The sequence below is a fragment of the Globicephala melas genome, chromosome X, assembly GCF_963455315.2.
Source record: "Globicephala melas chromosome X, mGloMel1.2, whole genome shotgun sequence".
In the NCBI taxonomy this organism is placed as follows: domain Eukaryota; kingdom Metazoa; phylum Chordata; class Mammalia; order Artiodactyla; family Delphinidae; genus Globicephala; species Globicephala melas.
Window position 1 is genome coordinate 83,844,676 of NC_083335.1, and position 27,675 is coordinate 83,872,350.

General features: G+C 40.4%; 1 protein-coding gene across 4 annotated transcripts in view; it reads right to left on the reverse strand.

Moving 5' to 3' along the window:
- Window positions 1–27,175, reverse strand: part of CCNB3 (cyclin B3) — a 64,789-nt gene extending 37,614 nt beyond the window's left edge. For all 4 annotated transcript variants that reach the window (XM_060292903.1, XM_060292901.1, XM_060292902.1 and 1 more), the window contains exons 1-3: window positions 27,108–27,175; window positions 13,512–13,643; window positions 3,200–3,286 (exon numbers count right to left, since the gene is read on the reverse strand). In XM_060292903.1, coding sequence (XP_060148886.1) covers window positions 3,200–3,286; window positions 13,512–13,607 — 183 coding nt within the window. In that variant the 5' untranslated portion in view covers window positions 13,608–13,643; window positions 27,108–27,175. The remainder of the gene's footprint in view (window positions 1–3,199; window positions 3,287–13,511; window positions 13,644–27,107) is intronic.
- Between the last annotated feature and the right edge of the window lie 500 nt (window positions 27,176–27,675).

The window sequence follows — 27,675 nt, forward strand, 5'->3', positions numbered from 1 at the left end:
TCAAAAAGATTGTTAGGCAAAAATCATCAATGAATGCTAAATCTAGGGGACATTTTGATGAAGAGTGGCTATTTGGAGGCTCTTAAGGGTGTGTCCCACAGATTATTAGTTGCAAGAGGAAAAAGAAATAAACAGTAATTATATAGTGGAGAAACCAGACAACATCTTGACTGGGTGATCAAAATTAACCTCACCAATGAGGGACAGATGGATGTCATGTGCCTCCAGATGTGATACTCTAAGGACAGAACATCACCTATACAGTACTCCAGCCAAGCATATATAACATCAATCTAATCACATGGAAACATCAGACGAACACAAAATGAGGAATGTTCTATTTTTAAAAGGGGGGTTGGGTGGGACTGTATTCTTCAAAAATATCATAAAAAACAAAGAAAGGCTATGGAAGTGTTCCAGATTAAAAGAAGCTAGAGACATGACACGTAAACGACCCTAGACTGGATCCATTACTGGAGGGGAAAAAGTGCTTATAACATTGACTTTACAAAGTCAATGGAAAAAAATTGGAATATGGACAATAGATTACATAAAAACACTATATCAATGTAAATGTATAAAGTTGTTGACTGCACTGTGTTTATATAAGACTATTTCTCTGAGGAGAAATAGTATATAGAGACTCTTTCTCTATATACACTGAAATACCCTAAGTACTTCATGGTAAAGGACCATGATGTATATAAGCAGATAGGATAAAATGTTAGTAATATGTGAATCTAGGTAAACAGCATATGTGTGTTCTTTGTACTGTTTTTTATTTTTGCAACTTTTTATAAATTTGAAATTATTTCCAAATGAAGTATAAAAAAATTATGCCTTTGTATCATCGTATCATAATAAGCAACTACAATCCAACAGGGAATTCTTTCTTAGGCCCTCAAGTTGTTGTCCACTTCTGCTCTTCAAAGAGCTTGACACAGTTTGCATTTTAATTTCACCTAAAGTTTTACAAACTCCTTATGTGTCAGGCTGAGATCCAGCTTTGGAAAAGATGTGCGTTCTTGGCAGGAGAGAGGTGGAGACCCTAATCCCCAGGGTGAAACTTTCAACTTGCCATATGTGAAGGTTCAAAGCACTAATATTTTCAGATTTAAGCTCAAGGGGACCTTTACCAGTATCTCCCCATAATTCTTTCACCAAAAAATAGGAAAATAGAGATGACAATCCTACTGGCAAAAAATAATTTAGGAAATAGACTTTATCTCCTCATCCACTGGCTTTGGACCAGCTCTAACAAATCAAAAGTCCTTCCCATGCTGAAAGGATAAAGGAGAGGGAAAAAAAGAACACTCACAGCAGACTAACTAATTAAAACAGATCAGCTCTTTTGGCAAGCCAGGACCTCACTGTGGTGAATGTTGAGGAGAAGACAGATATGGGGACATGAAAACGAAGTAATACTGACAGGAAGAAGCAAATCATCATAAAGGGAAACCCCAAAATTCAGAGAGAAAAGAGTCCTCAATCCTCAAAGAAATGAGCTCAGACGTCTGCAGAAATGCCCGACCCTGGAATGGCTTAGGTACACTGTAATGATAGAACTTTGTCTGGAAAGCACCAAAGATCATTCAAGGTGACCAGGACTTGAACACAAAAGGGAAATGGGCTTTCTGAGCTTCTGAAAAGCTAGAGGCAGAGATACTGCTCAGGGATGACTTGCATCCCCAACCCTGGACAAGTATGTGGCCTAACAGATGTTGAATTCAGTTGGAGAATCAGGAGGGTCCTAGCATGTGTTTCCTATTAATTTATTTGTGTTTGTTCTTTATGAATGATGACATAAACTTCACAACAAAAAGAGGACTGAGACATGGCAGGAAAGTTTTTCATATGCGGTTAGACTTTGCTTTGCACAGTGTCACTGGACTCCCATCAGGGACTCTGGAGGCCAAGGGAAGCTACATTAAGATGAGCTGCATCTGCTTCTGATTTCTGTGGCTACCTTATTTCAACCAAGTTTCTAGAGCCATGGTTAAATAAGTCAGGAAATGAATCTAACCTTACAGGTCTGTGTGGGAGGTAGCTCTTTCAAGCAATCTAGAGTAAATCTGATTATGCAGGAAGCTGTAACACAATCATACATGTTGTAATCTGCATGGGGAAAAGACTGTTTTAGCACAAAGGTGGTCACATAGCATCTAAAGAGCAGAGATACAAAGGGGAGAACTTTGCCAATGCTTATCCAATCCTGCCCAAGGGGGTAAAATATTATCTAGCAGATGTAAGAATTCTGGTAGCCACAGAAGGACACTATTATAGAGGGCAGGATAGGGTCCACTAGGGTTCTCTGTATCCTAGATGAAACAGACTTCAAAAACAACATTGGGCAAGTCTTTATCTGTGAAGTGGAGATAATTATAGTATCTGCCTCAAAGGATTTTATGAGGATTAAGTGAGTGGATACAGGGGAAAATGCTTAGAATAGTGCTTGACACGTGGTAAACACTCAGGAGACATCAGTTATTATTATTTTCTAAGACAAAATATTACCTCTGACTCAATTCTATATTCAGTTAGTAACTTTCTAACTAGTAAATTTTTTTTGCTGGCGCCTTAATAACATCAGAAGGGAGGTAACTTGGAAGTGAACTCAGGAATTCTAGTCAAAATTGAGTTTCTAGATCTCCATAGTTGAAAACCAGATCATGGAACTGTGGTCATCAATGGTTCTGTACATCAGACGACATTTTTGATTGTCACTATGACTTGGATGCTGCTGGAACTTAATGCTAGGGACCAGGAATGCTGGCTGAAGTCAGTCATATACAATAGAAAAACTTTGCTGTTCAAAATGTCCATAGTGCTTGAACTGATAAACACTGCCCTAGACTACAATGAATCTACCAAAGTACTTACCTCCAAGGCCTATGCAACCAGCTGAGCCACCTCTGGACTTTATCTAAATGCAAGATTCCAAAGTTCTCATATTTCTCTACAATTTCATACCTGATAATCACTCATACTGCTTCCAGAGAGCTCCATCAATTAATCCAGATGGTATGTGGCAGCAGAAGAGCCACTGCAGTTTCTGAAATTGGGTCATTGATTCCAAATAAAATTGGCTCTCAACATTCTAGAGAGGGTCAGAGTTTGGTAAACTGGAAAGGTCCCTCAAGGAAGAGGCTGTGTAAACCTTATGCAACACCATGGCAGAGAACTGGACTGGCATACTCACGTTGGTGAGATCTTCAAAAGCTGACCTCTTTTTGAGTGGTCCCTGAGGTGAAGATGGAGATATCTTTGCTTGGTAATTCTCCTCTCTCTAAAAAAGTAAAAGAGGTAAATGCGTATATCCAATTGTGAACAGTCTTTTCAGGGACGTCAGGTCATCTTTGGGGCTCAGGGGGGGAATGGCTGAATCTCCAAGCAACTGTAGACGCCTATAATAAACCCCAATAAACTACAACAAAAGGAAATTTTGGAACCTACTGCTTAGACAGTCACTGAAGGAGGTAATCATTGATGATAGGGACAAGGCTGGGAGGAGAAAAGATAACTGTCAGTGTAACTCTCAGAATGAGTAAACTAGCTTGGTGAAGCTAATTTTCTCTCTTACTCCTCTCATATTCATGGCTATACTAGCCAAGATTAACCATCACCACCCCCACCACCCTGCAACTCCCAGTCATTCCTTTAATATGGACATTCCCAGTTAAATTAGTTCAATAATTTAACAAAATTTAAGTGTCTCTTATGTTAAGTAGTTGATTTAAGACATTCTCAATAAGGACAATAACACACATACCTAGATACTGATCCAGGATCAGCTCTTTATTAGGTATTGACCTCGCACAAGTCACTTAGTTTCTGAGACTCAATTGCCTCATCAGTAAAACTGGAATAATAACCTACCGCATTTGAGGACCAAATAAGAGAAAACATGTTTTTTAAAAATCTATATAAAGTATAAATGGGCAGAAATAGTATTTTAAAAGTATATAGTCCAGGCTGATGGGTGGGGCTGGGTTTCCTCCCTGTTAGTTGTTTGGCCTGAGGCACCTCAACACTAGAGCCTACCCGGCTCTTTGGTGGGGCTAATGGCAGACTCTCGGAGGGCTCACACCAAGGAGTACTTCTCAGAAATTCTGCCAGTGTCCTTGTCCCCACGGTGAGCCACAGCCATCCTCCGCCTCTGCAGGAGACCATCCAACACTAGCAGCTCCACATGTATGAAACTTGGAAGCTGTCACTCCACCCTAATAACAACTAGAAAATCAACAACTCTTACTGGATCTGTAAGAGAAGGTGGTGGACACAGGGCAAATTGCTGCCTCCAAGATTGAAGAGACAGTTTTTTGGAATCGGGAAGATGGGGGAAGAGTAAGACGCAGAGATCACCTAACTCCCCACAGATACAACAGAAATATATCTACACGTGGAACAACTCCTACAGAACACCTACTGAACGCTGGCAGAAGACCTCAGACTTACAAAAAGGCAAGAAAATCTCCACGTAGCTGGGTAGGGCAAAAGAATAAAGAATAAACAGAGACAAAAGGATAGGGACGGGACCTGCACCAGTGGGAGGGAGCTGTGAAGGAGGAAAGGTTTCCACACACTAAGAAGCCCCTTCGAGGGCGGAGGCTGCGGGTGGCGGAGGGGGAAGCTTCGGGGCCGTGGAGGAGAGCACAGTAACAGGGCTGCAGAGGGCAAAGCGGAGAGATTCCCACACAGAGGATCGGTGCCGACTGCAACTCACCAGCCCGAGAGGCTGATCTGCTCACCCGCCGGGGTGGGCGGGGGCTGAGAGCTGAGGCTCGGGCTTCGGTCGGATCCCAGGGAGAGGACTGGGGTTGGCGGCGTGAACACAGCCTGCCGGGGGTTAGTGCACTACGGCTAGCCGGGAGGGAGTCCGGGGAAAAGTCTGGACCTGCCGAAGAGGCAAGAGACTTTTTGTTCCCTCTTTGTTTCCTGGTGCGAGAGGAGAGGGGATTAAGAGTGCTGCTTAAAGGAGCTCCAGAGACGGGTGCAAGCCGCAGCTAACAGTGCGGACCCCAAAGACGGGCATGAGACGCTAAGGCTGCTGCTGCCGCCACCAAGAACCCTGTGTGTGAGCACAGGTCACTATCCACACCTCCCTTTGGGGGAGACTGTGCAGCCCGCCACTGCCAGGGTCCCGGGATCCAGGGACAATTTCCGAGGGAGAACGCATGGCGCGCCTCAGTCTGGTGCAACGTCCCGCTGGCTTCTGCTGCCATAGGTTCACCCCACATCTGCACCCCTCCCTCCCCCCGGCCTGAGTGAGACAGAGTCCCCGAAGCAGCTGCTCCTTTAACCCCGTCCTGTCTGAGTGAAGAACAGATGCCCTGCGGGACCTACACGCAGAGGCAGGGCCAAATCCAAAGCTGAGCCCCGGAAGCTGTGGTAACAAAGAAGAGAAAGGGAAATCTCTCCCAGCAGCCTCAGAAGCAGCGGATTAATGCTCCACAATCAACTTGATGTACCCTGCATCTGTGGAATACACGAATAGACAACAAATCATCCCAAACTGAGGAGGTGGACTTTGAGAGCAAGATTTATTATTTTTCCCCTTTTCCTCTTTTTCTGAGTGGGTATGTGTATGCTTCTGTGTGAGATTTTGCCTGTATAGCTTTGCTTTCACCATTTGTCCTAGGGTTCTATCCGTCCGTTTTATTGTTTGTTTTGTTTTTCTTTTAAAAAAATTATTCTTAATAATTATTTTTTATTTTAATAACTTTATATTATTTTATCTTACTTTATTTTATTTTATCCTCTTTCATCTTTCTTTTCTTTCTTCCTTCCTCCCTCTCTCTCTTTCTCTCTTTCTACTTTTTCTCCCTTTTATTCTGAGCCATGTGGATGAAAGGCTCTTGGTGCTGCATCCAGGAGTCAGTGCTGTGCCTCTGAGGTGGGAGAGCCAACGTCAGGACACTGGTTCACAAGAGACCTCCCAGCTCCACATAATATCAAATGGCGAAAATCTCCCAGAGATCTCCATCTCAACACAAGCACCCAACTTCACTCAACGACCATCAAGCTACAGTGCTGGACATCCTATGCCAAACAACTAGCAAGACAGTAACACAACTCCACCCATTAGCAGAGAGGTTGCCTAAAATCATAATAAGTCCACAGACACCCCAAAACACACCAACAGACATGGACCTGCCCACCAGAAAGACAAGATCCAGCCTCATCCACGAGAACATAGGCACTAGTCCCCTCCACCAGGAAGCCTACACAACCCACTGAACCAACTTTAGCCACTGGGGACACACACCAAAAACAATGCGAACTATGAACCTGCAGCCTGCAGAAAGGAGACCCCAAACACAGCAAGATAAGCAAAATGAGAAGACAGAAAATCACACAGCACATTAAGGAGCAAGGAAAAAACCCACCAGACCTAACAAATGAAGAGGAAATTGGCAGTCTACCTGAAAAAGAATTCAGAATAATGATAGTAAAGATGATCCAAAATCTTGGAAATAGAATAGACAAAATGCAAGAAACATTTAACAAGGACCTAGAAGAACTAAAGATGAAACAAGCAACAATGAACAACACAATAAATGAAATTAACAATACTCTAGATGGGATCAATAGCAGAATAACTGAGGCAGAAGAACAGATAAGTGACCTGGAAGATAAAATAGTGGAAATAACTACTGCACAGCAGAATAAAGAAAAGAGAATGAAAAGAATCGAGGACAGTCTCAGAGACTTCTGGGACAACATTAAACGCACCAACATTCGAATTATAGGGGTTCCAGAAGAAGAAGAGAAAAAGAAAGGGACTGAGAAAATATTTGAAGAGATTATAGTTGAAAACTTCCCTAATATGGGAAAGGAAATACTTAATCAACTCCAGGAAGCACAGAGAGTCCCATACAGGATAAATCCGAGGTGAAATATGCCAAGACACATATTAATCAAACTGTCAAAAATTAAATACAAAGAAAACATATTAAAAGCAGCAAGGGAAAAACAACAAATAACACACAAGGGAATCCCCATAAGGTTAACAGCTGATCTTTCAGCAGAAACTCTGCAAGCCAGAAGGGAGTGGCAGGACATACTTAAAGTGATGAAGGAGAAAAACCAACAACCAAGATTACTCTAAACATCAAGGATCTCATTCAGATTTGATGGAGATATTAAAACCTTTACAGACAAGCAAAAGCTGAGAGAGTTCAGCACCACCAAACCAGCTTTACAATGAATGCTAAAGGAACTTCTCTAGGCAAGGAACACAAGAGAAGGAAAAGCCCTACAATAACAAACCCAAAACAATTAAGAAAATGGGAATAGGAACATACATATCGATAATTACCTTAAATTAAATGGATTAAATGCTCCCACCAAAAGACACAGACTGGCTGAATGGATACAAAAACAAGAACCATATATATGCTGTCTACAAGAGACCCACTTCAGGACTAGAGACACATGCAGACTGAAAGTGAGAGGATGGAAAAAGATATTCCATGCAAATGGAAACAAAAAGAAAGCTGGAGTAGCAATTCTCATATAGGACAAAAGAGACTTTAAAATAAAGACTATTACAAGAGACAGAGAAGGACACTACATAATGATCAAGGGATCGATCCAAGAAGAAGATATAACAATTGTAAATATTTATGCACCCAACATAGGAGCACCTCAATACATACGGCAAATACTAACAGCCATAAAAGGGAAATCGAAAGTAACATAGTCATAGTAGGGGACTTCAACACCCCACTTTCACCAATGGACATATCAACCAAAATGAAAATAAATAAGGAAACACAAGCTTTAAATGATACATTGAACAAAATAGACTCAATTGATATTTATAGGACATTCCATCCAAAAACAACAGAAAACACATTTTTCTCAAGTGCTCATGGAACATTCTCCAGGATAGATCATATCTTGGGTCACAAATCAAGCCTTGGTAAATTTAAGAAAATTGAAATTGTATCAAGTATCTTTTCCGACCACAATGCTATGAGACTAGATATCAATTACAGGAAAAGATCTGTAAGAAATACAAACACATGGAGGCTAAACAATACACTACTTAATAACGAAGTGATCACTGAAGAAATCAAAGAGGAAATAAAAAAATACCTAGAAACAAATGACAATGGAGACACGACAACCCAAAACCTATGGGATGCAGCAAAAGCAGTTCTAAGAGGGAAGTTTATAACAGTAAATTCCTACCTTAAGAAACAGGAAACATCTCGAATAAACAACCTATCCTTGCACCTAAAGCAATTAGAGAAAGAAGAACAAAAAAACCCCAAAGTTAGCAGAAGGAAAGAAATCATAAAGATCAGACCAGAAATAAATGAAAAAGAAATGAAGGAAATGATAGCAAAGATCAATAAAACTGAAAGGTGCTTCTTTGACAAGATATACAAAATTGATAAACCAGTAGTCAGACTCATCAAGAAGAAAAGGAAGAAGACTCAAATCAATAGAATTAGAAATGAAAAAGGAGAAGTAACAATTGACATTGCAGAAATACAAAAGATCATGAGCGATTACTACAAGCAACTTTATGGCAATAAAATGGGCAACCTGGAAGAAATGGACAAATTCTTAGAAAAGCACAACCTGCCAAGACTGAATCAGGAAGAAATAGAAAATATGAACAGACCAATCACAAGCACTGAAATTGAAACTGTGATTAAAAATCTTCCAACAAACAAAAGCCCAGGACCAGATGGCTTCACAGGAGAATTCTATCAAATATTTAGAGAAGAGCTAACACCTATCCTCAAACTCTTCCAAAATATAGCGGAGGCAGGAACACTCCCAAACTCATTCTACGAGGCCACCATCACCCTGACACCAAAACCAGACAAGGATGTCACAAAGAAAGAAAACTACAGGCCAATATCACTGATGAACATAGATGCAAAAATCCTCAACAAAATACTAGCAAACAGAATCCAACAACACATTAAAAGGATCATACACCATGATCAAGTGGGGTTTATTCCAGGAATGCAAGGATTCTTCAATATATGCAAATCAATAAACGTGATACACCATATTAACAAATTGAAGGAGAAAAACCATATGATCTCAATAGAGGCAGAGAAAGCTTTCGACAAAATTCAACACCCATTTATGATAAAAAATCCTCCAGTAAGTAGGCATAGAGGGAACTTTCTTCAACATAATAAAGGCCATATATGACTAACCTACAGCCAACACCGTCCTCATTGGTGAAAAACTGAAAGCATTTCCACTAAGATCAGGAACAAGAAAAGGTTGCCCACTCTCACCACTCTTATTCAACATAGTTTTGGAAGTTTTAGCCACAGCAATCAGAGAAGAGAAGGAAATAAAAGGAATCCAAATCAGAAAAGAAGAAGTAAAGCTGTCACTGTTTGCAGGTGACATGATACTATGCATGTCACCTGAGAATCCTAAAGATGCTACCAGAAAAGTACTAGAGCTAATCACTGAATTTGGTAAAGTAGCAGGATACAAGATTAATGCACAGAAATCTCTGGCATTCCTGTACACTAATGATGAAAACTCTGAAAGTGAAATCAAGAAAACACACGCATTTACCACTGCAACAAAAAGAATAAAATATCTAGGAAAAAACCTACTTAAGGAGACAAAAGACCTGTATGCAGAAAAGTATAAGACACTGATGAAAGAAGTTAAAGATGATACAAATAGATGGAGAGATATACCATGTTCTTGGATTGGAAGAATCAACATTGTGAAAATGCCTCTACTACCCAAAGCAATCTACTGATTCAGTGCAATCCCTATCAAACTACCACTGGCATTTTTCACAGAACTAGAACAAAAAATTTCACAACTTGTATGGAAACACAAAAGACCCCGAATAGCCAAAGCAATCTTGAGAACGAAAAACAGAGCTGGAGGAATCAGGCTCCCTGACTTTAGACTATACTACAAAGCTACAGTAATCAAGACAGTATGGTACTGGCACAAAAACAGAAATATAGAGCGATGGCACAGGATAGGAAGCCCAGAGCTAAACCCACGCACATATGGTCACCTTATCTTTGATAAAGGAGGCAGGAATGTACAGTGGAGAAAGAACAGCCTTTTCAATAAGTGGTGCTGGGAAAACTGGACAGCTACATGGAAAAGAATGAGATTAGATCACTCCCTAACACCATACACAAAAATAAGCTCAAAATGGATTAAAGACCTAAGTGTAAGGCCAGTAACTCTCAAACTCTTAAAGGAAAACATAGGCAGAACACTATGACATAAATCACAGCAAGATCCTTTTTGACCCACCTCCCAGAGAAATAGAAATTAAAAAAAAAAATAAACAAATGGGACCTAATGAAACTTCAAAGCTTTTGCACAGCAAAGGAAACCATAAACAAGACCAAAAGACAACCCTCAGAATGGGAGAAAATATTTGCAAATGAAGCAACTAACAAAGGATTAATCTCCAAAATTTAGAAGCAGCTCATTCAGCTCAACAACAAACAACCCAATCCAAAAATGGGCAGAAGACCTAATAGACATTTCTCCAAAGAAGTTATACAGACTGCCAACAAACACATGAAAGAATGCTCAACATCATTAATCATTAGAGAAATGCAAATCAAAACTACAATGAGATATTATCTCACACCAGTCAGAATGGCCATCATCAAAAAATCTAGAAACAATATATGCTGGAGAGGGTGTGGAGAATAGGGAACACTCTTGCACTGCTGGTGGGAATGTGAATTGGTACAGCCACTATGGAGAACAGTATGGAGGTTCCTTAAAAAACTAAAAAGAGAACTACCATATGACCCAACAATCCCACTACTGGGCATATACCCTGAGAAAACCATAATTCAAAAAGAGTCGTGTACCACAACGTTCATTGCAACTCTATTTACAATAGCCAAGAGATGGAAACAACCTAGGTGTCCATCATCAGATGAATGGATAAAGAAGATGTGGCACATATATCCAATGGAATATTACTCAGCCATAAAAAGAAACGAAATTGAGCTGTTTGTAATGAGGTGGATGGACCTAGAGTCTGTCATACAAAGTAAAGTAAGTCAGAAAGAGAAAGACAAATACCGTATGCTAACACATATATATGGAATTTAAGGGAACAAAATGTCATGAAGAACCCAGGGGTAAGACAGGAATAAAAACACAGACCTACTAGAGAATGGACTTGAGGATATGGGGAGGAGGAAGGGTAAGCTGTGACAAAGTGAGAGAGTGGCATGGACATATATACACTACCAAACGTAAAATAGATAGCTAGTGGGAAGCAGCCGCATAGCACAGGGAGATCAGCTCAGTGCTTTGTGACCACCTAGACGGGTGGGATAGGGAGGGTGGGAGGGAGGGAGATGCAAGAGGGAAGAGATATGGGAACATATGTATATGTATAACTGATTCACTTTGTTATAAAGCAGAAACTAACACACCATTGTAAGGCAATTATACTCCAATAAAGATGTAAAAAAAAAAGTATATAGTCCAATATGTTTTTAAACCTCATAGGGGAAATTTTGTATTTTAAGAAAGGAGTTTGGTAATTCATATTAATCTCTTTTAGTGTATACAAGGGAGAGATGGGGGAAAGGAGGAAGGGTGAGTATTTTGGATCAAAGGGAGCTTCCTTTCTAGGTAGTGTTTATCTACACATGCCTTACCCCACTCCCAAATGAGCAAGACTATCTCTGTGGGGTTAGAGGTTAAGGTAAATCACGCTGTAGGGCTTTTCTGTTCCCTAACAGTTTTTATTTGGTGAAAGTCTCCTAAGTATCAGATTTCCTTTATGAATTGAGAACCCTGCCCTACCTATGTCAGAGAGTTGTTATAATATGAAGCAGAACATTGAGGTCAGACCATTTATTTTCCCTGTTCTCTATTTACATCATGGACAGTTAGCACATGACACAGTAAGTGATTACAAATTTAGAGAACTGGATTCATATTACAATAGAACAATCTAGCACAGTGGAGCAATCCTGAAAGAGCTGAGAATTACTTCTGTTTTTTAATTGATTAAGCTAAGAAATAAGTAAACTATTAGTCTCTTATCTAGTTCATGATAAATAATCCTAGTGGAAATAATTAGCAAAAAATAAATTACTATTTTCTCTCAAATTGGCTAAGAAATTAACTGTTGGTCTGTTATCCAATTCCTACTTAGTATTACTGGTAGAAATAACCAGCCCCAAATAAAATCAATGGGTGAAACTGAACTCAATAAAATTTATATTTGCAAGATGTGCCCTGAGAGAGTTGGATTTAGAAAAATAACTGCCACAGAAGAAAACTTACAGTGGCAGGACTCTAATTGGAAAATTTGATATGGACAAAAATCTGATCAATGTATCAAATCTTTCTTGCCAAATTTACATAGGAAAAACACATTTGGCCCCTCCAAGAAAATCATTTCAGTGAGACAAAAATGAAAATGATTAGAAAGTGTTTATCTGTGCTGAGAGAAAACCAATCAAGGAAAATAAATTGGCCTAATGATGTTTGCTGCAGGAAATACTCTTTTTTTTTTTTTTTTTTTTTTTTGGCGGTACGCGGGCCTCTCATTTGTTGTGGCCTCTCCCGCTGTGGAGCACAGGCTCCAGACGCGCAGGCTCAGCAGCCATGGCTCACAGGCCCAGCCACTGCGCGGCATGTGGGATCTTCCCGAACCGGGGCACGAATCCGTGTCCCCTGCATCAGCAGGCGGACTCTCAACCACTGCGCCAGCAGGGAAGCCCCAGGAAATACTCTCTTAATGACAATTCATCAGGTTAGTAAAATTCTGATTAAAATATGAATGATGAGGAACATAGAACATCACAGGGTCGGAATGACAAACTATCCACAAGGTCAAAACAGCAGGCTTGGGCTTCCCCAGTGGCGCAGTGGTTGAGAGTCCGCCTGCCGATGCAGGGGACACGGGTTCGTGCCCTGGTCCGGGAGGATCCCACATGCTGCGGAGCGGCTGGGCCTGTGAGCCATGGCTGCTGGGCCTGCGCGTCCGGAGCCTGTGCTCCACAACGGGAGAGGCCACAGAAGTGAGAGGCATGCGTGCCACAGCAGTGAGAGGCACGTGTACTGAAAAAAAAAAAAAAAAAAAAAAACTCAAAATGGGCCCATTCTTCAAATTTAATAGCTGTAAAAAGCATTATAATACATTTGTTGACCTAGTCTTCATACTCTCCCCAGGATGTACCAAGCAGCCACCTGGCAAGGTGCTTTGAGCATCTCAGAGAGAGTAAGAGTATAGATGTGATCACTAATGAGAACTGAGTATTGTTTGCTTTTGAAGGTTATGGAGGACGGCCTTCATCTTAGCCATGTATTTACAGGAAAGAAGAGTTGACACTTTCCCCCTAAGTCCTAATTTGATGGTCTTCTCCAACTACAAGGTCTGCCACCCTTTCCCACTTTCTCAGATTAAACCACACATATTTCAAAAGATGTAGGGATGAGCATAGGGACTGAACCAACACAGGAAGAGCTTATATGAAACACTGTTGGGAGGGACAGCTTGCTCTAACCTTTTCAGATGAGCCATGATCACTGGGCACAATTTTGCTGGACTGAGATTTCTTAGTCTCACGTCTGGAGCGTTGGGGTGGTAGTGGCAGTGGCATTTCTTATGGATTCAGCAGCATCTATCCAAGGCAGGGCTGCAATCAGAAAAGGACTCTTTAAAACACCATTCACCAGAAATATCAGAATTCTCTGGAGATCCTTGAGAAAACCCAGTCTCTCTGTAGCATCCCTAGGAGAAAACATACTTTGATTTAAGCAGATCTGGGCTCAAATCTTGGTTCTACCACACTTAACCATGGGCAAGTGACTTAAACTCCCTAGGCTTCAGTTATCTCATCTGTAAAATGGAGATAAGTATACGTACCTCTGCAGGGCACTGTTCAAATTAAATGAGATACTCTATGTAAAAAGCTCAGTACAGTGCCTGCCACCCCCTGTGGGCACTGGGACTGTGGCCTAGCCCCTAGTTTAGCCTAGGAACACTGGGGACAAATTAACAGTTTTGCATTGAAAATAATCAAGAACATGACAGATCATATAGTATGGAGGCTCGCTGGTAGGGTTAATGTTCTTTAAAAGGCATGGGGTCCTGGCCACAGCAATTATAATGATGCTACAGAGAAGGCAAAAGAATACACTGCACACACACACACACACACACACACACACACACACACACATGCACAATAGGCCAGAGGGTATTCAAAGGCTGCATTCAATCAAGAAACTGTAATCCAGTTCCAGACACCCAGTAAGAAAAAAATAAAATAAAAAGATAACAGCAGAAGGAACTAACTTGTTGAAAATCACTTGACATAAAAATTTAACAGTCATTACAGACCTTGGGAGAGTCCTACCTTCATCCTATCTCAGTGTGGGATCCCATTCTACATTCCTTAAATTTCTTTTAGTTTGTGAGTTCCCAATAGTTATGATATACTTATGTATCTTACAAGCAAATACATAATTAGGAGGAATCAGTTCTTGGATATCCAAGAGACCCTTCCCACTCAAATACAACTGCCCTTCCAACTCCACCGATATTCAGTGTCCAAGCTCAACTGCATTTGACAAAGAACAGGCTTCCATAAGAGAGACCCTAAAGGCAATGCACCAGATACTTCAGGCAATGGAGATACAAACACAAATAAATCATGTATCTTACCCTAGAAGTATTCACAGGCACAGCTCTAACAGTAACATAAAAATATGACAAATGATTTAAAAACGGTAGATAAAAAGTACTTTAGAAACACAATGGCAAGACAGTAATCTTGTGGGAGATTCCATCTGGACTTAAACGACAAAAAGGTTCCCAAGTAGACAGGGGAGTTTTCCAGGCAAAGAAAGCTTGAGCCTAGGCAGAGGGTTGAACATGCAGAGCACAGCAAGTTTGGTAACATCCTGGAGTGTGGAGTATAAAGAATGTGTTGGGGAGGAGTTAGAAAGAGGCTGCAAGCTAGGCTGGGGCCACGCTGGTAAGACTGCAGAGAAGACTGCAGTTTGAGGGGAAGGTTTAAGAAAGAAGAAAGGCTAACTTGGGCTTTGCTTTGGATGGAGAATATTAAACATTTTGTTGGCAAGGAAAAGTTAGTACAAGTATGTGCCTTCACATTTACTATGTCAGTTAATCCTCCCAACAAAACTGTGAGGGTAAGCAGGGCAAGTACAATTCTTTCCATTTTATAGTCCCAGATGAGTTAAGTGACTTACTACACAGGACAAATTATTAAGCAGCATAGAACATTCAGCTCTTTCCAGGGCTCTTTTCTAAAATACCATGAAGTCTCTCTGATCGTATGCAAAAAAGATTCCAAAATAGCCTACAGTCCAAAGTGAAAGGCCATAGTGTGGTAGTATGAGGAGTAATGAGGAGTTAGAATGAATAGACTTTTTTTTAAGAAGCAATTGGGCTCCTAAATCAGCCAACTTAGCATCTTAGAGCCTCAGTTTCCTCATTCGCAAAAGAGCTATACCACCTCTTACTTGCAGAGGTATTGTGTGGCTCAAATGTAAATTTGTACGTGCAAAGCTTAACCTGGTACTCAGAATAAATGGTGCATCTTATTCTCCTTCTCTTCCTCCAAATCCAAACCTATTTTCCATCTCATCCCTCAAAACTCAGCCAAGCAGCAATAAAGCTAAATTGAGTGAACCCACCCTTAACTGCACTGTATGAAAACCACTCACTCCACTATTATTATTCACACCTCATACAATTTTCTATGGATGACCAAAGACTCATGTTCTGAAATCTTTATCTTTCAAACGGAAAGAAAACATCAAACTGGAGTCAACAGGCCAGAAAACTTTCAGCTGATGACATCACAGGCTGACTAAACCTCAGAGAAAATAAGGTTTTTCAGATGATGGTTATGTATCACCTTCATTATCCTGAACAATAATCACTTGCTTTGGGGGACACAGACACTGACTTAAGTAACTAATTTCCCTGCCACTAGGTGGGGGGAGGGGATTGACATCACCAAAAACATGCTTTCATAAAAGGACACTCTGTAGAACACTCTCAACTTGTACCACCTACAGAACCCTTAGCCTTATTTGGACAAAAAAATTAAAATCCTTTCTGCTTTCCAGACTTTCCATCTCCCCTACATACACACTGATGAGTGTTGAAGACTCCATTGGGCATCCCAGGGCTGGTGCTGAAACCCACACAGGGGCAAGTTGGCCTTTTTAGAAGCCCAATTGCTCAGAGTCCAAAACTGTAGATCAAGACAATCTCAGGAAACAGTAGCGACTTCTTTTTATATATAAAGGCAGGTTACAGACAGCAAGACACTGGGGAGAGAAAGCAGCATGGTGTCAATGAAAGCAGCACTGAGCTGAGAAGGATGCCTAGGGTCTAGTTCTAATCCTGCCCTAGCTGGCTGAGTGACACTGGACAGGTCCCTTTTCCCTCTCCAGGCCTCCTTCCCCCACCTAATAAAATGAGATAGTGGGACCAGAGTCTCTTCGACATTTAAACCATGGTCAATGGACCAGCAATATTAGCATCACCTGGGAGCTTGTCAGCAATTTAAAATCTCAGTCCCCGAGGTAGGCCTCACCAAATCAGGAAGTGCAAGTTAATAACCCCAGGTGATCTGTATGCACTTTAAAGTTTAAGAAGCACTGTTCTAGGATCCCTTCAACTTCTGACATTCTAAGATTCCAAGAGGACCATAGCAGAGAGCAGTGGAAAGCCAGAGTTGGAGGGGTTGGAGGTGGTGATAGAAGAGAGCCAGTGGAGACAACAAGGGAGGAAGGACACATGTTTCCATCTTCCTTCATATCCTTCAACCGTAGTTCAAAAGGCATCCCTCAAGTAGCATTCTCTAGCTTAAATACGTCTTGTGGATGAAATTGATCCTGCACAGTTTCGCTTGTGAAAAGACGTTATGTAAATGTACTCGCATTCAGGCATGTGTACTGGTAGCTCCATTTAAAAGCTGGGACCCAGTTTTGGTTTTTTGTTGTTTTTGTTTGGTTTTTTAGGTTTGTTGGTTTTCTTTGCTTTGCCATCTCACCCACTAATACACACTCCCTGCCCAACCTCGTACAGGGCTCTCTCCGCAGACTGCTGACAGGAAAAAGCAAAGGTTTCGTGTCAGGGATCCCATGCATCCCGGCAAAAGAAGACAGTGAGTTACAAGTGACTGGAGTGAGGCTCAAGGACCCACCCGCGTGCGACACAACCGAACATTCAAGCGGGCAGTACAAGTTCAAAGGCGCCTACCTCATATCGAGATTGAGGGCAGAAGAGGAAAGACCACGGGCGCAGTCCTAGCCCAGGAGAGGCCCGGGAAATGACCGGAGCTCCGCGTCCCAGCAACTGGCGTTCGTCTCAACTTTCCCCGTGCTCTCTCCAATCAGCCCAGTAGCGAATTTTGAAAATTACAGCCCAGGAAGCAGAGCAGCGGTGATTGGCCAGCAAGGGCAAATCAGCGTGCAGTTGAGACTTGAGCTCGCCTAGCAAGGAGGGGCGGGGCTGGGTATTTTTAAACTGAACTCGGCAGCTAATTGACTTCACAACGGGGCGTGGTTTCCTGTACCCCTGATTGGACTGGGCTGGGCTGACAAGCGGGAGTGCTGCGTCTCTTTAAAGACTCGTTTTCATTTAAATAATCCTGCTGGAGGATGGCGAGAGCCGCTGCATTATGTAGTGAAGTTCAGAGCAATTAAAACATTAATATTAATAAGCTTTTGGGAATTCCCTGGCGGTCCAGTGGTTAGGACTCGCCGCTTTCACTGCCGTGGCCCAGGTTCAATCCCTGGTCAGGGAAATAAGACCCGCAAGCCGGCGCAGTGCGGCCAAAACGTGCCTTTGTGAGGGAAGCAGAGCAGAAATTATTGCCCTTATTTTATGGATAGCCCCCAAAGTGCAGAGAGCTAATAGTAGCTAACATTAATTGAGTGCTAGCTCTGTGCTAATTGCTATAATTTTTTAAATTGTTTTCAACACTGTCCAAAAAGGTAGGTACTTTTATTATTGCCGTTTTACAAACAACAAAACTCTAGCTTGCTAACTGCCTAATGTCACAATGCTACATTGTGGCAAAGCAGGTAATACAACCGATATGCTCATTCATTTCATTCCTACATTAATTAATTCATTCCATTCCTACATTAATTCATTCATTCAACAAATAATTATTGAGCACCTGCTTTATTCCAGGAGCTAAAAATATATATATATGAGTAACTGACAAAAGACTTGAAGAGTGTATAACCCTGCCCTGTCTTCTGAGGAGGGAAAGAGAGAATGGAGATGCCAGGAATAAAATCTAGGAATTCCTGCATATACAACAGATACTCTACCACTAAACTGCATCTTTACACTTATTATTAGTCCATTCTCCTTTTAGTATCTCATAGCTTCTACATTAAATGGAAAATAGTCACATGATCCCAGGCCCTCTTCTCTTTTTAATATCCCTAGGTTATCACATCCAGATCCATGACTTTAAGTAGCATCTAAAAGCTAGCCCTGAACTCCAGACTCATAAATCCAACTGGCTACTCCACATCTCCACTTGGATGTCTAATAGACACCTCAAACTTAACGTATTCACAACCTTCACCGAACCTGATCCTTCCTCCAATGTCCGCCATTTCAGAAACTGGTACCACATCAAGCCTGTTAATCAAGCCAGAAACCTGGGTATCATCCTTGATTCAAACTCTTTTCCACTACCTTACCCTACCAAATCCAATCCTTCAGCGAGTGCTGTTGATTCTACGTCAAAAATATATTTTATATCCATCCACTTCCCTCCATCTCCACTACAACCATAGTCTCTCGATTGGACCACAGTCAGAAGCTTCCAAGCTGCTCTCCCCCTTTCCAATCTGGCTCTTCTCTAATGCAAGTACAATACAATATGATCAGTCTTTTTTTTAAAAAAAAAAGAGGTATCATGTCCCTCTCCTGCTTTTGTGGTTTCCCACAGAACTTAAAATAAAATCCAGACTCCTTACCCTGGCCTACAAGTCCCACCTATCTCACAAACCTTGTCTCATACCACTCTTTCTCATTTACTCCATTCCAGCCATAATGATCTTCTTCCCAAACTTTGAATATACAGAAAATCCCTCTTCTCGGGAACTTTGCACATGACGTTCCCACTGTCAGAAACATTCTTCCCTCTCTTCTTTAAATTACTTTATTTTTCTCATGCTTTAAGTCTCACCTTAAATATCCACTCTTCAGAGAGGCCTTCCTTGACCATGTTATCTAGAGTAGGATTCTTCTCCCAATCCCTAATATTTTACCTCAGCGCCTTGCATTTCTTTTTTCTTTTAATTTTTATTGGAGTATAGTTGCTTTACAATGTTGTGTTACTTTCTTGCTGTACAGCAAAGTGAATCAGTCATATGTATACATATATCCACTCTTTTTTAGATTTCCTTCCCATTTAGGTCCTTACGTTTCTTTTAGAGTAATTATTGCTATTTGTAATTTTTTAACCTACTTCCTCACTCAAGAATGGAAGGTCCACAACTGCAAGGACTGCACCTATTGTGCTCTTATCTCCAGTGATTAGTATTAAGAAGAGTTCACATTTATCAATTGCTTACAATATGTTTGACACTGTTCTGACACTCACAACAATACAATGAGTTGTTAATGTCCCCGTTTTGCAGAAGAGGAACTTGAAGTACAGAGAAGTTTAGTAACTTGCCCAAGATCACACAGCTAGTAAGCTATTGGATTGGGATTCAAACCCAAGCAGTCTGATTCCAGAGACCAAACACATAAGCACTACCCCATACCTGCCTCCTTGACAGATGGCTGAAAAATATTAATATTTGTTAACCAAGTAAAGGAGTATCTTCCTTTAAGGGTCATCGCTGTGGACAAGTGTCCCACTGGGATGCACTATAAAGGAAATATAGTATTAACACAAGTCACAAGTCTTCTTTAGTCAAAAGAGGAAAAGGTCCATCCACCAAAACAATAGCAACACAAAAATCACAAAACAAGCAATTTTATTTTTCCTGTTTCTTTCCACTTCTTCACAAAAACAAAAAAGTTATTGAGTAAAAATTATAATTTTCCAAAAATTAAATTTTTTTTTCTTGCAACTTTCAAACCTCCAGTGGACTTAACCTTTCCTTTGGGTAGCACTCAGAGGGAACACTAAGAAAAGAGGAGACAGCCCTTTGACTCTACCATTTTCCAATATTTCCCTCCACCCAGGCATACAACCCTTTCATGAACTCTCCTTTCCCCTCCCCACTACATCCCTGTATTAAAACCTGATAGGAAAGATCTGCTCTTACCTACCTCACTTTTACATGAAAATATATTTCACATGGATCCAAGATTTAATTGTGAAAATGAAACAATGGAAATACTAGACAAAATATTTTAAAAATTTTTATAATCTTGCAGAAAGAAAAATATTTATAAACAGGACAAAAATCTAGAGATAGCAACAGGCTCAACAAATTTTAGTAGCTAAAAATTTTTAATTTTTGTTTGGCAAAACAAGTAAACAAAAATAAAAACAGGGTTAAAAAACTTAACAACAAACTGGCCAAAAACATTGTCAACATGAATGACAAAGGAATAATTTCCAAAATGTACAAAGAGAATTGCATGATCAGCAAGAAAAAGATGAAAAATTTGACAAGAAAATGAACAATTAGAGAAGAAATACAAATGGTCAATAAACATAAAATATGCTCAATTTCACTAAAAAGAAATGTAGATTAAAACAACAATGCATTGTTTTGTTTAGGACATTGGCAAAGGTTTAATAGATTAATAATACTTTCTGTTGGTAAAGGGGTACGTAAACAGGCATTTTTATTCATTGCCAGCAGAAATAAAAACTTCCACTAACTTTGGGAGGGTTATTTGAAAATATCTAGTGATTTTTGTTTTCTTTTTTTGGCTGCATTGGGTCTTCATTGCTGCATGCGGGCTTTCTCTAGTTGCGTGAGCAGGGACTACTCTTCATTGCAGTGCGCAGGCTTCTAATTGCAGTGGCTTCTCTTGTTGTGGAGCAGGGTCTCTAGGCGTGCGGGCTCTAGAGTGCAGGCTCAGTAGTTGTGGCCCACGGGCTTAGTTGTTCTGTGGCATGTGGGATCTTCCCGGACCAGGGCTCAAACCCGTGTCCCCTCCATTGGCAGGCAGATTCTTAACCACTGCACCACCAGGGAAGCCCTCTAATGAATTTTTAAAGCTTGAACCCTTTTACCCAGAGATTCTGCTTCTGGTAATCTTTCCTACAAAAATACTTAGGCAAGTTTTCCAAATTTGAGAGAGACATAAACCTACAGATTCAAGAAGCTAAGTGAACCCCAAACAGGGTAAACTCAAAGAAATTCAAACAAAGACACATCATAATCAAACTTCTGAAACCTAAAGAAAAAACAAAACAAAAACCTTGAAAGCAGCAAGAGAGAAATGACACCTTTCTAACAGAGCAAAATTTTGTTGAATGACAATAGATTTCTTATCAGAAACCATGCAGGCCAGAAGAAGGTGACAATATTTTCCCAGTACTGAAAAAAGAGAGCTGTCAGCTCAGAATTCTATATCCAAGTAAAATATCCTTCAGGAGTGAAGGGGAAATCAAGTCATTCTTGGATGCCCCCCTTAAAAGAATAGAAAGTTTACAAAGTAGGAAAAATAGTAATGGAAGGAATCTTGTAACATCAGGGAGAAAGAACAGTGAAAAGAGTAAAAATACAGGTAGATACAACAGACTCCTGCTGATGCTGCTTTCTCAATTATGTCTGACAGTTATAGCAAAATGTATAACTGTCTGATATGGTTCTTAATGTATGTAGAGGAAATGTTTAAAACAATAATATAGATGTAGGAGAGTAAAGGGAGGAAAAGTTTCTAGACTTCCTCAAACTGATAAAATGTCAACTCCAGTAGATTGTGATATGTTGTGTATATATAATGTAACACCTAGAATATGCACTAAAAAAGCTATATACAACTCAACATCAAAAACACAAACACTCTGATTAAAAAATGGACAGAAGACCGGAGTAGACATTTTTCCAAAGGGGAAATGCAGATAGCCAAGAGGTACATGAAAAGATGCTCAACACTGCTAATCATCAGGGAAATGCATAATAAATCAAAACTACAATGAGATACCACCTCACACCTGTCAGAATGGCTATCATCAAAAAGACAACACATAGGGCTTCCCTGGTGCGCAGTGGTTGAGAGCCTGCCTGCCGATGCAGGGGACACGGGTTCGTGCCCTGGTCCGGGAAGATCCCACGTGCCACAGAATGGCTGGGCCCGTGAGCCATGGCCACTGAGCCTGTGTGTCTGGAGACTATGCTCTGCAACAGGAGAGGCCACAACAGTGAGAGGCCCCCGTACTGAAAAACAAAAAAAAAGATAACACATAACAAGCGTTTCTGAGGATGCTGAGGAAAGGGAACCCCTAGTACACTGTTGGTGGGAATGTAAATTGGTGCAGCCACTGTGGAAAACAATATAAAGGTTTCTCAAAAAACTAAAAATAGAACTAACATATGACTCAGCAATTCCACTCCTGGGTATATATCTATTTAAAAAATAAAAACACTAACTCAAAAAGATACATGCAAATCTAAATTGGAAAAGAAGAAGTAAAGCTGTCACTGTTTGCAGATGACATGATACTATACAGAGAGAATCCTAAAGATGCCACCAGAAAACTACTAGAGCTAGTCAGTGAATTTGGTAAAGTTGCAGGATACAAAATTAATGCACAGAAATCTCTTGTATTCCTATACATTAATGATGAAAAATCTGAAAGAGAAATTAAGGAAACACTCCCATTTACCATTGCAGCAAAAAGAATAAAATACCTAGGAATAAACCTACCTAAGGAGACAAAAGACCTGTATGCAGAAAACTATAAGACACTGATGAAAGAAATTAAAGATGATACCAACAGATGGAGAGATATACCATGTTCTTGGATTGGAAGAATCAACATTGTGAAAATGCCTCTACTACCCAAAGCAATCTACAGATTCAATGCAATCCCTATCAAACTACCAATGGCATTTTTCACAGAACTAGAACAAAAAGTTACACAATTTGTATGGAAACACAAAAGACCCTGAATAGCCAAAGCAATCTTGAGAAAGAAAAACGGAGCTGGAGGAATCAGGCTCCCTGATTTCAGACTATACTACAAAGCTACAGTAATCAAGACAGTATGATACTGGCACAGAAACAGAAATATAGATGAATGGAACAGGATAGAAAGCCCAGAGATAAGCCCACACACATATGGTCACCTTACTTTTGATAAAGGAGGCAAGAATATACAATGGAGAAAAGACAGCCTCTTCAATAAGTGGTGCTGGGAAAACTGGACAGCTACATGGAAAAGAATGAAATTAGAACACTCCCTACCACCATAGACAAAAATAAACTCAAAATGGATTAAAGACCTAAGTGTAAGGCCAGACACTATAAAACTCTTAGAAGAAAACATAGGCAGGACACTCTATGACATAAATCACAGCAAGATCCTTTTTGACCCACCTCCTAGAGAAATGGAAATAAAAACAAAAATAAACAAATGGGACCTAATGAAACTTCAAAGCTTTTGTACTGCAAAGGAAACCATAAACAAGATGAAAAGACAACCCTCAGAATGGGAGAAAATATTTGCAGATGAAGCAACTGACAAAGGATTAATCTCCAAAATTTACAAGCAGCTCATGCAGCTCAATATCAAAAAGAAGTCAACCCAAACCAAAAATGGGCAGAAGACCTAAATAGATATTTCTCCAGAGAAGATATATAGACTGCCAACAATGCCAACAAACACATGAAAGGATGCTCAACAGCACTAATCATTAGAGAAATGCAAATCAAAACTACAATGAGGTATCACCTCACACATCAGAAAGGCCATCTTCAAAAAATCTACATACAATAAATGCTGAAGCGGGTGTGGAGAAAAGGGAACCCTCTTGCACTGTTGGTGGGAATGTAAATTGATACAGCCACTATGGAGAACAGTATGGAGGTTCCTTAAAAAACTAAAAAGAGAACTATCATTTGACCCAGAAATCCCACTACTGGGCATATACCCTGAGAAAACCATAATTCAAAAAGAGTCAGGTACCACAATGTTCATTGCAGCTCTATTTACAATAGCCAGGACATGGAAGCAACCTACATGTCCATGGACAGATGAATGGATTAAGAACATGTGGCACATATATACAATGGAATATTACTCAGCCATAAAAAGAAATGAAATTGAGATATTTGTAGTGAGGTGGATGGACCTAGAGTCTGTCATACAGAGTGAAGTAAGTCAGAAAGAGAAAAACAAATACCGTATGCTAACACACATATATATATGGAATCTAAAAAAAAAAAAAAGGTTATAAAGAACCTAGCAGCAGGACGGGAATAAAGACGCAAACCTACTAGAAAATGGACTTGAGGACACGGGGAGGGGGAAGGGTAAGCTGGGATGAAGTGAGAGAGTGGCATGGATGTATATACACTACCAAATATAAAATCGATAGCTAGTGGGAAGCAGCCGCATAGCACAGTGAGATCAGCTCGGTGCTCTGTGACCACCTAGAGGGGTGGGATAGGGAGGGTGGGAGGGAGGGAGACGCAAGAGGGAAGAGATATGGGAACATATGTATATGTATAACTGATTCACTTTGTTATCAAGCAGAAACTAACACACCATTGTAAAGCAATTATACTCCAATAAAGATGTTTTAAAAAAAGACTTGCATACTGAAAACCACAAAACATCACTGAGAGAAATTAAAGACCTAAATAAATGTAAAGACATCCCATGTTCTTTGGTTGAAATACTTAATATTGTTAAGATGGCAATTCTCCTCAAATTGATCTACAGAATCAATGCAATCCCTATCAAAATCTGTATAGCAAAGAGTTAACATAGCAGGCCTGAGAATGCTATCAATTGAAAATCCTGCTGGCAAGTTTGGCCCTTGGCTAGGATCTGGGAACTTGAATTTGGGGAGGGTTCCCACCACCCTAACTGATAAGAATAGCTCACTGTACTTTAACTGTTTGTGCAAACAACATGGTTTCTGATGAACACCAGCTTTCCTCCTGGGACTCTGGACTTTTGGTATGTGCTATATAGGCAGAGGGTGCCTGCATGACTGAGTCTCTAATGAGATTCCTTCACAAAACAACATTTCAGACATGTTGTCACAACTCTTTACTGGGAAAAGTTATGCTAAGTGAAGGAAAGCAGTTACAAAAGACCACATATTGTATGATTCCACATAGTAAATGTTCAAAATAGGCAAATCTATAGAAACAGAAAGTAGAATAGTGGCTGTCTAAGGCTGATGAGGTATAGGGTTGGGGGAGCTGAGGTGTGATAGGTAAAGGGTATGAGGTTTCTTTTTTTTTGGTGATGAAAATGTTCTAAAATTTAGTATGATGATGTTTTCACAACTCTGTGAGTATACTAAAAATCATTGAATTGTACACGTTAGGTGAATTACATGGTATTTGTATTACATTTCAATAAAGCTGTTATAAAAAATAACAGTAGCTAATAAAATATATTGTTCTTCTAAAAATATTCTGTTGAAGAGTGGCAAGGGAAAAACTCAGTGGAACCAGTTAGGAAGGTATTGAAGTAAGCCAGGCAGTTTGGACCAACATGATCCAGTATTCTTGGCCGTGGCCAGGAACTTCTGTATGGTTCTGGGCATAGCAATTCTTGAACAGCCATTACCAATGATTGTCTTTCTTTTCTTTCTGAGATAGAATTGACATATAACATTATATTAGTTTCAGGTGTACACACTAATTTTCAGTTACGTAGATATCCTTAAGCACTTACTAATATAGACCAACCTAGTACTATTTCTTGCAGGGTAAATGAAAATGAGTAAAACAGTCATTCTCCTCAAGCATTTCTGTATTTGGAAAGCATTTCTGTATTTGGAAAGCATTTCTGTATTTGGAAAAAGCTCCTAATGAAATAACTATAACGCAAGGCAGAGTGTGATAAGCCCCAAAGCAAAGTGAATATAAAACTGAGAAGGACTTCAGAGGACACATGCTGAGTGATTATTTTAACACCATCACTATTGTCATAATCACTCTGACATCACCAAAAGTGATTACTGATTACTGAGTGGCTAAGTACATGAGGCCCTGTTAGGTTCTCTACAGAGTTGGACAGTCACTGCTTTCCTTGAACCTATACACATCTTTATGACAGGGCCATTAAGGAAATATATCAATAAATATAATATACACAAACATGCAGTTTTTAGGATGGCAGGAAGGACTCACCAATTTCCCTTTGAATTTGAGGAACGCCTTGGCAAAGTGGGCTTGTGTACGGGGGTGATATTTGTATTGTGTGCAAACACGTTTTCCAAGCAGCTGCGACCTCCTAGTGGCCACAGGAACTCATTACCCCCATTGCCATCTTGATTTGAAAGAGACAGGCACAGAAGGTCTAACGCTGATAGCCCCACGGGGCCACACTACACCGCAAAGCTGAAGACTAGGGCAGTCTTTATCCTATTTTAGGGTAGTCTTCATCCTATTTTAATGATCCTTAAGTGTGCTTGTTGGGGGAGGTGGGGACCCGCTACAAGGGCTGTGAGGGAACCTGAGAGGCCTCGTGCTCCCAGATCCCCTTCCTCTCCTCCACGGTCTTTGTTTAAAACATTCACTCGCTGATAATGATACAATCTGGAGGGAAGCGTAAAAACTCTGTCATCAGTTAATAATTGAAGTATTTAAATATTTAAGTATTTAAATATTTAAGTATTTTTTTGTCAGATGTTCGAGACAAGTTTGTGGGTTTGACAGGAAAAAAATATCCGATTAACAGCCAAGTTCCCTCAGCAACATCTCCAGCTCTGACACAGGATATAATTATATATTTATATGTTTATATATATAAGGTAAAAGGCTCTTTTAATACCTAGAAAAATATGTTGTACCTTTAACAAGCCACAGAGGGATTGGAATAATGCTATACATTGGATAAGAGCTCCCCACCAATCAGAAACGGAAAAAAAACAAAACAAAGAAAACAAATACACACGGAAGAGGGGCTGGGGGTTGGGGGGTGGGTACTAACCGCCTCAGAATAATCTCCTCAGTATAACCGCCTTCAGAAAAAACAGCCTCCGGAAAAGCGATCTCCCAGGCCGGAGGTTGGACCCCACCATTCTCACCAGCAGGGGGAGATAACGGAGCAGCACTTGGTTCAGTCAGACCTGAAGCCACCAGATGGGGCCAAAAGATCAGAGTAGATACCCTCGATACTTTTCTTCTCAGGGAATTTCTCTTCTGCATCTTCGGACCCGAGAAGAAAGAAAAGACCTACTAATCTCTGCTCACACACACAGACACCCACCTCCAAGATGATGGTAGTGGCCAGTGCCAGACCACCAACCAAATGGCCTCTCTGCTCCAGCTACCCATTCATAAAATCAGAATCGAAATAGTACCCATTTCAGAAGATTGCGTGAGAATTAAATGAGTTAATGCATACAAAACACAGTACCAAACAAATTATCAGGCCCCATTCCAGACCTGCAGAACTAGAAACTCTGGGTCGGGGCCCAACTATCTGTTTTTAGGTTTTGGTTTTTTTAACACTTTATTTACATTTATTGGTTTATATCTCCAAAACAGCCAAAAAG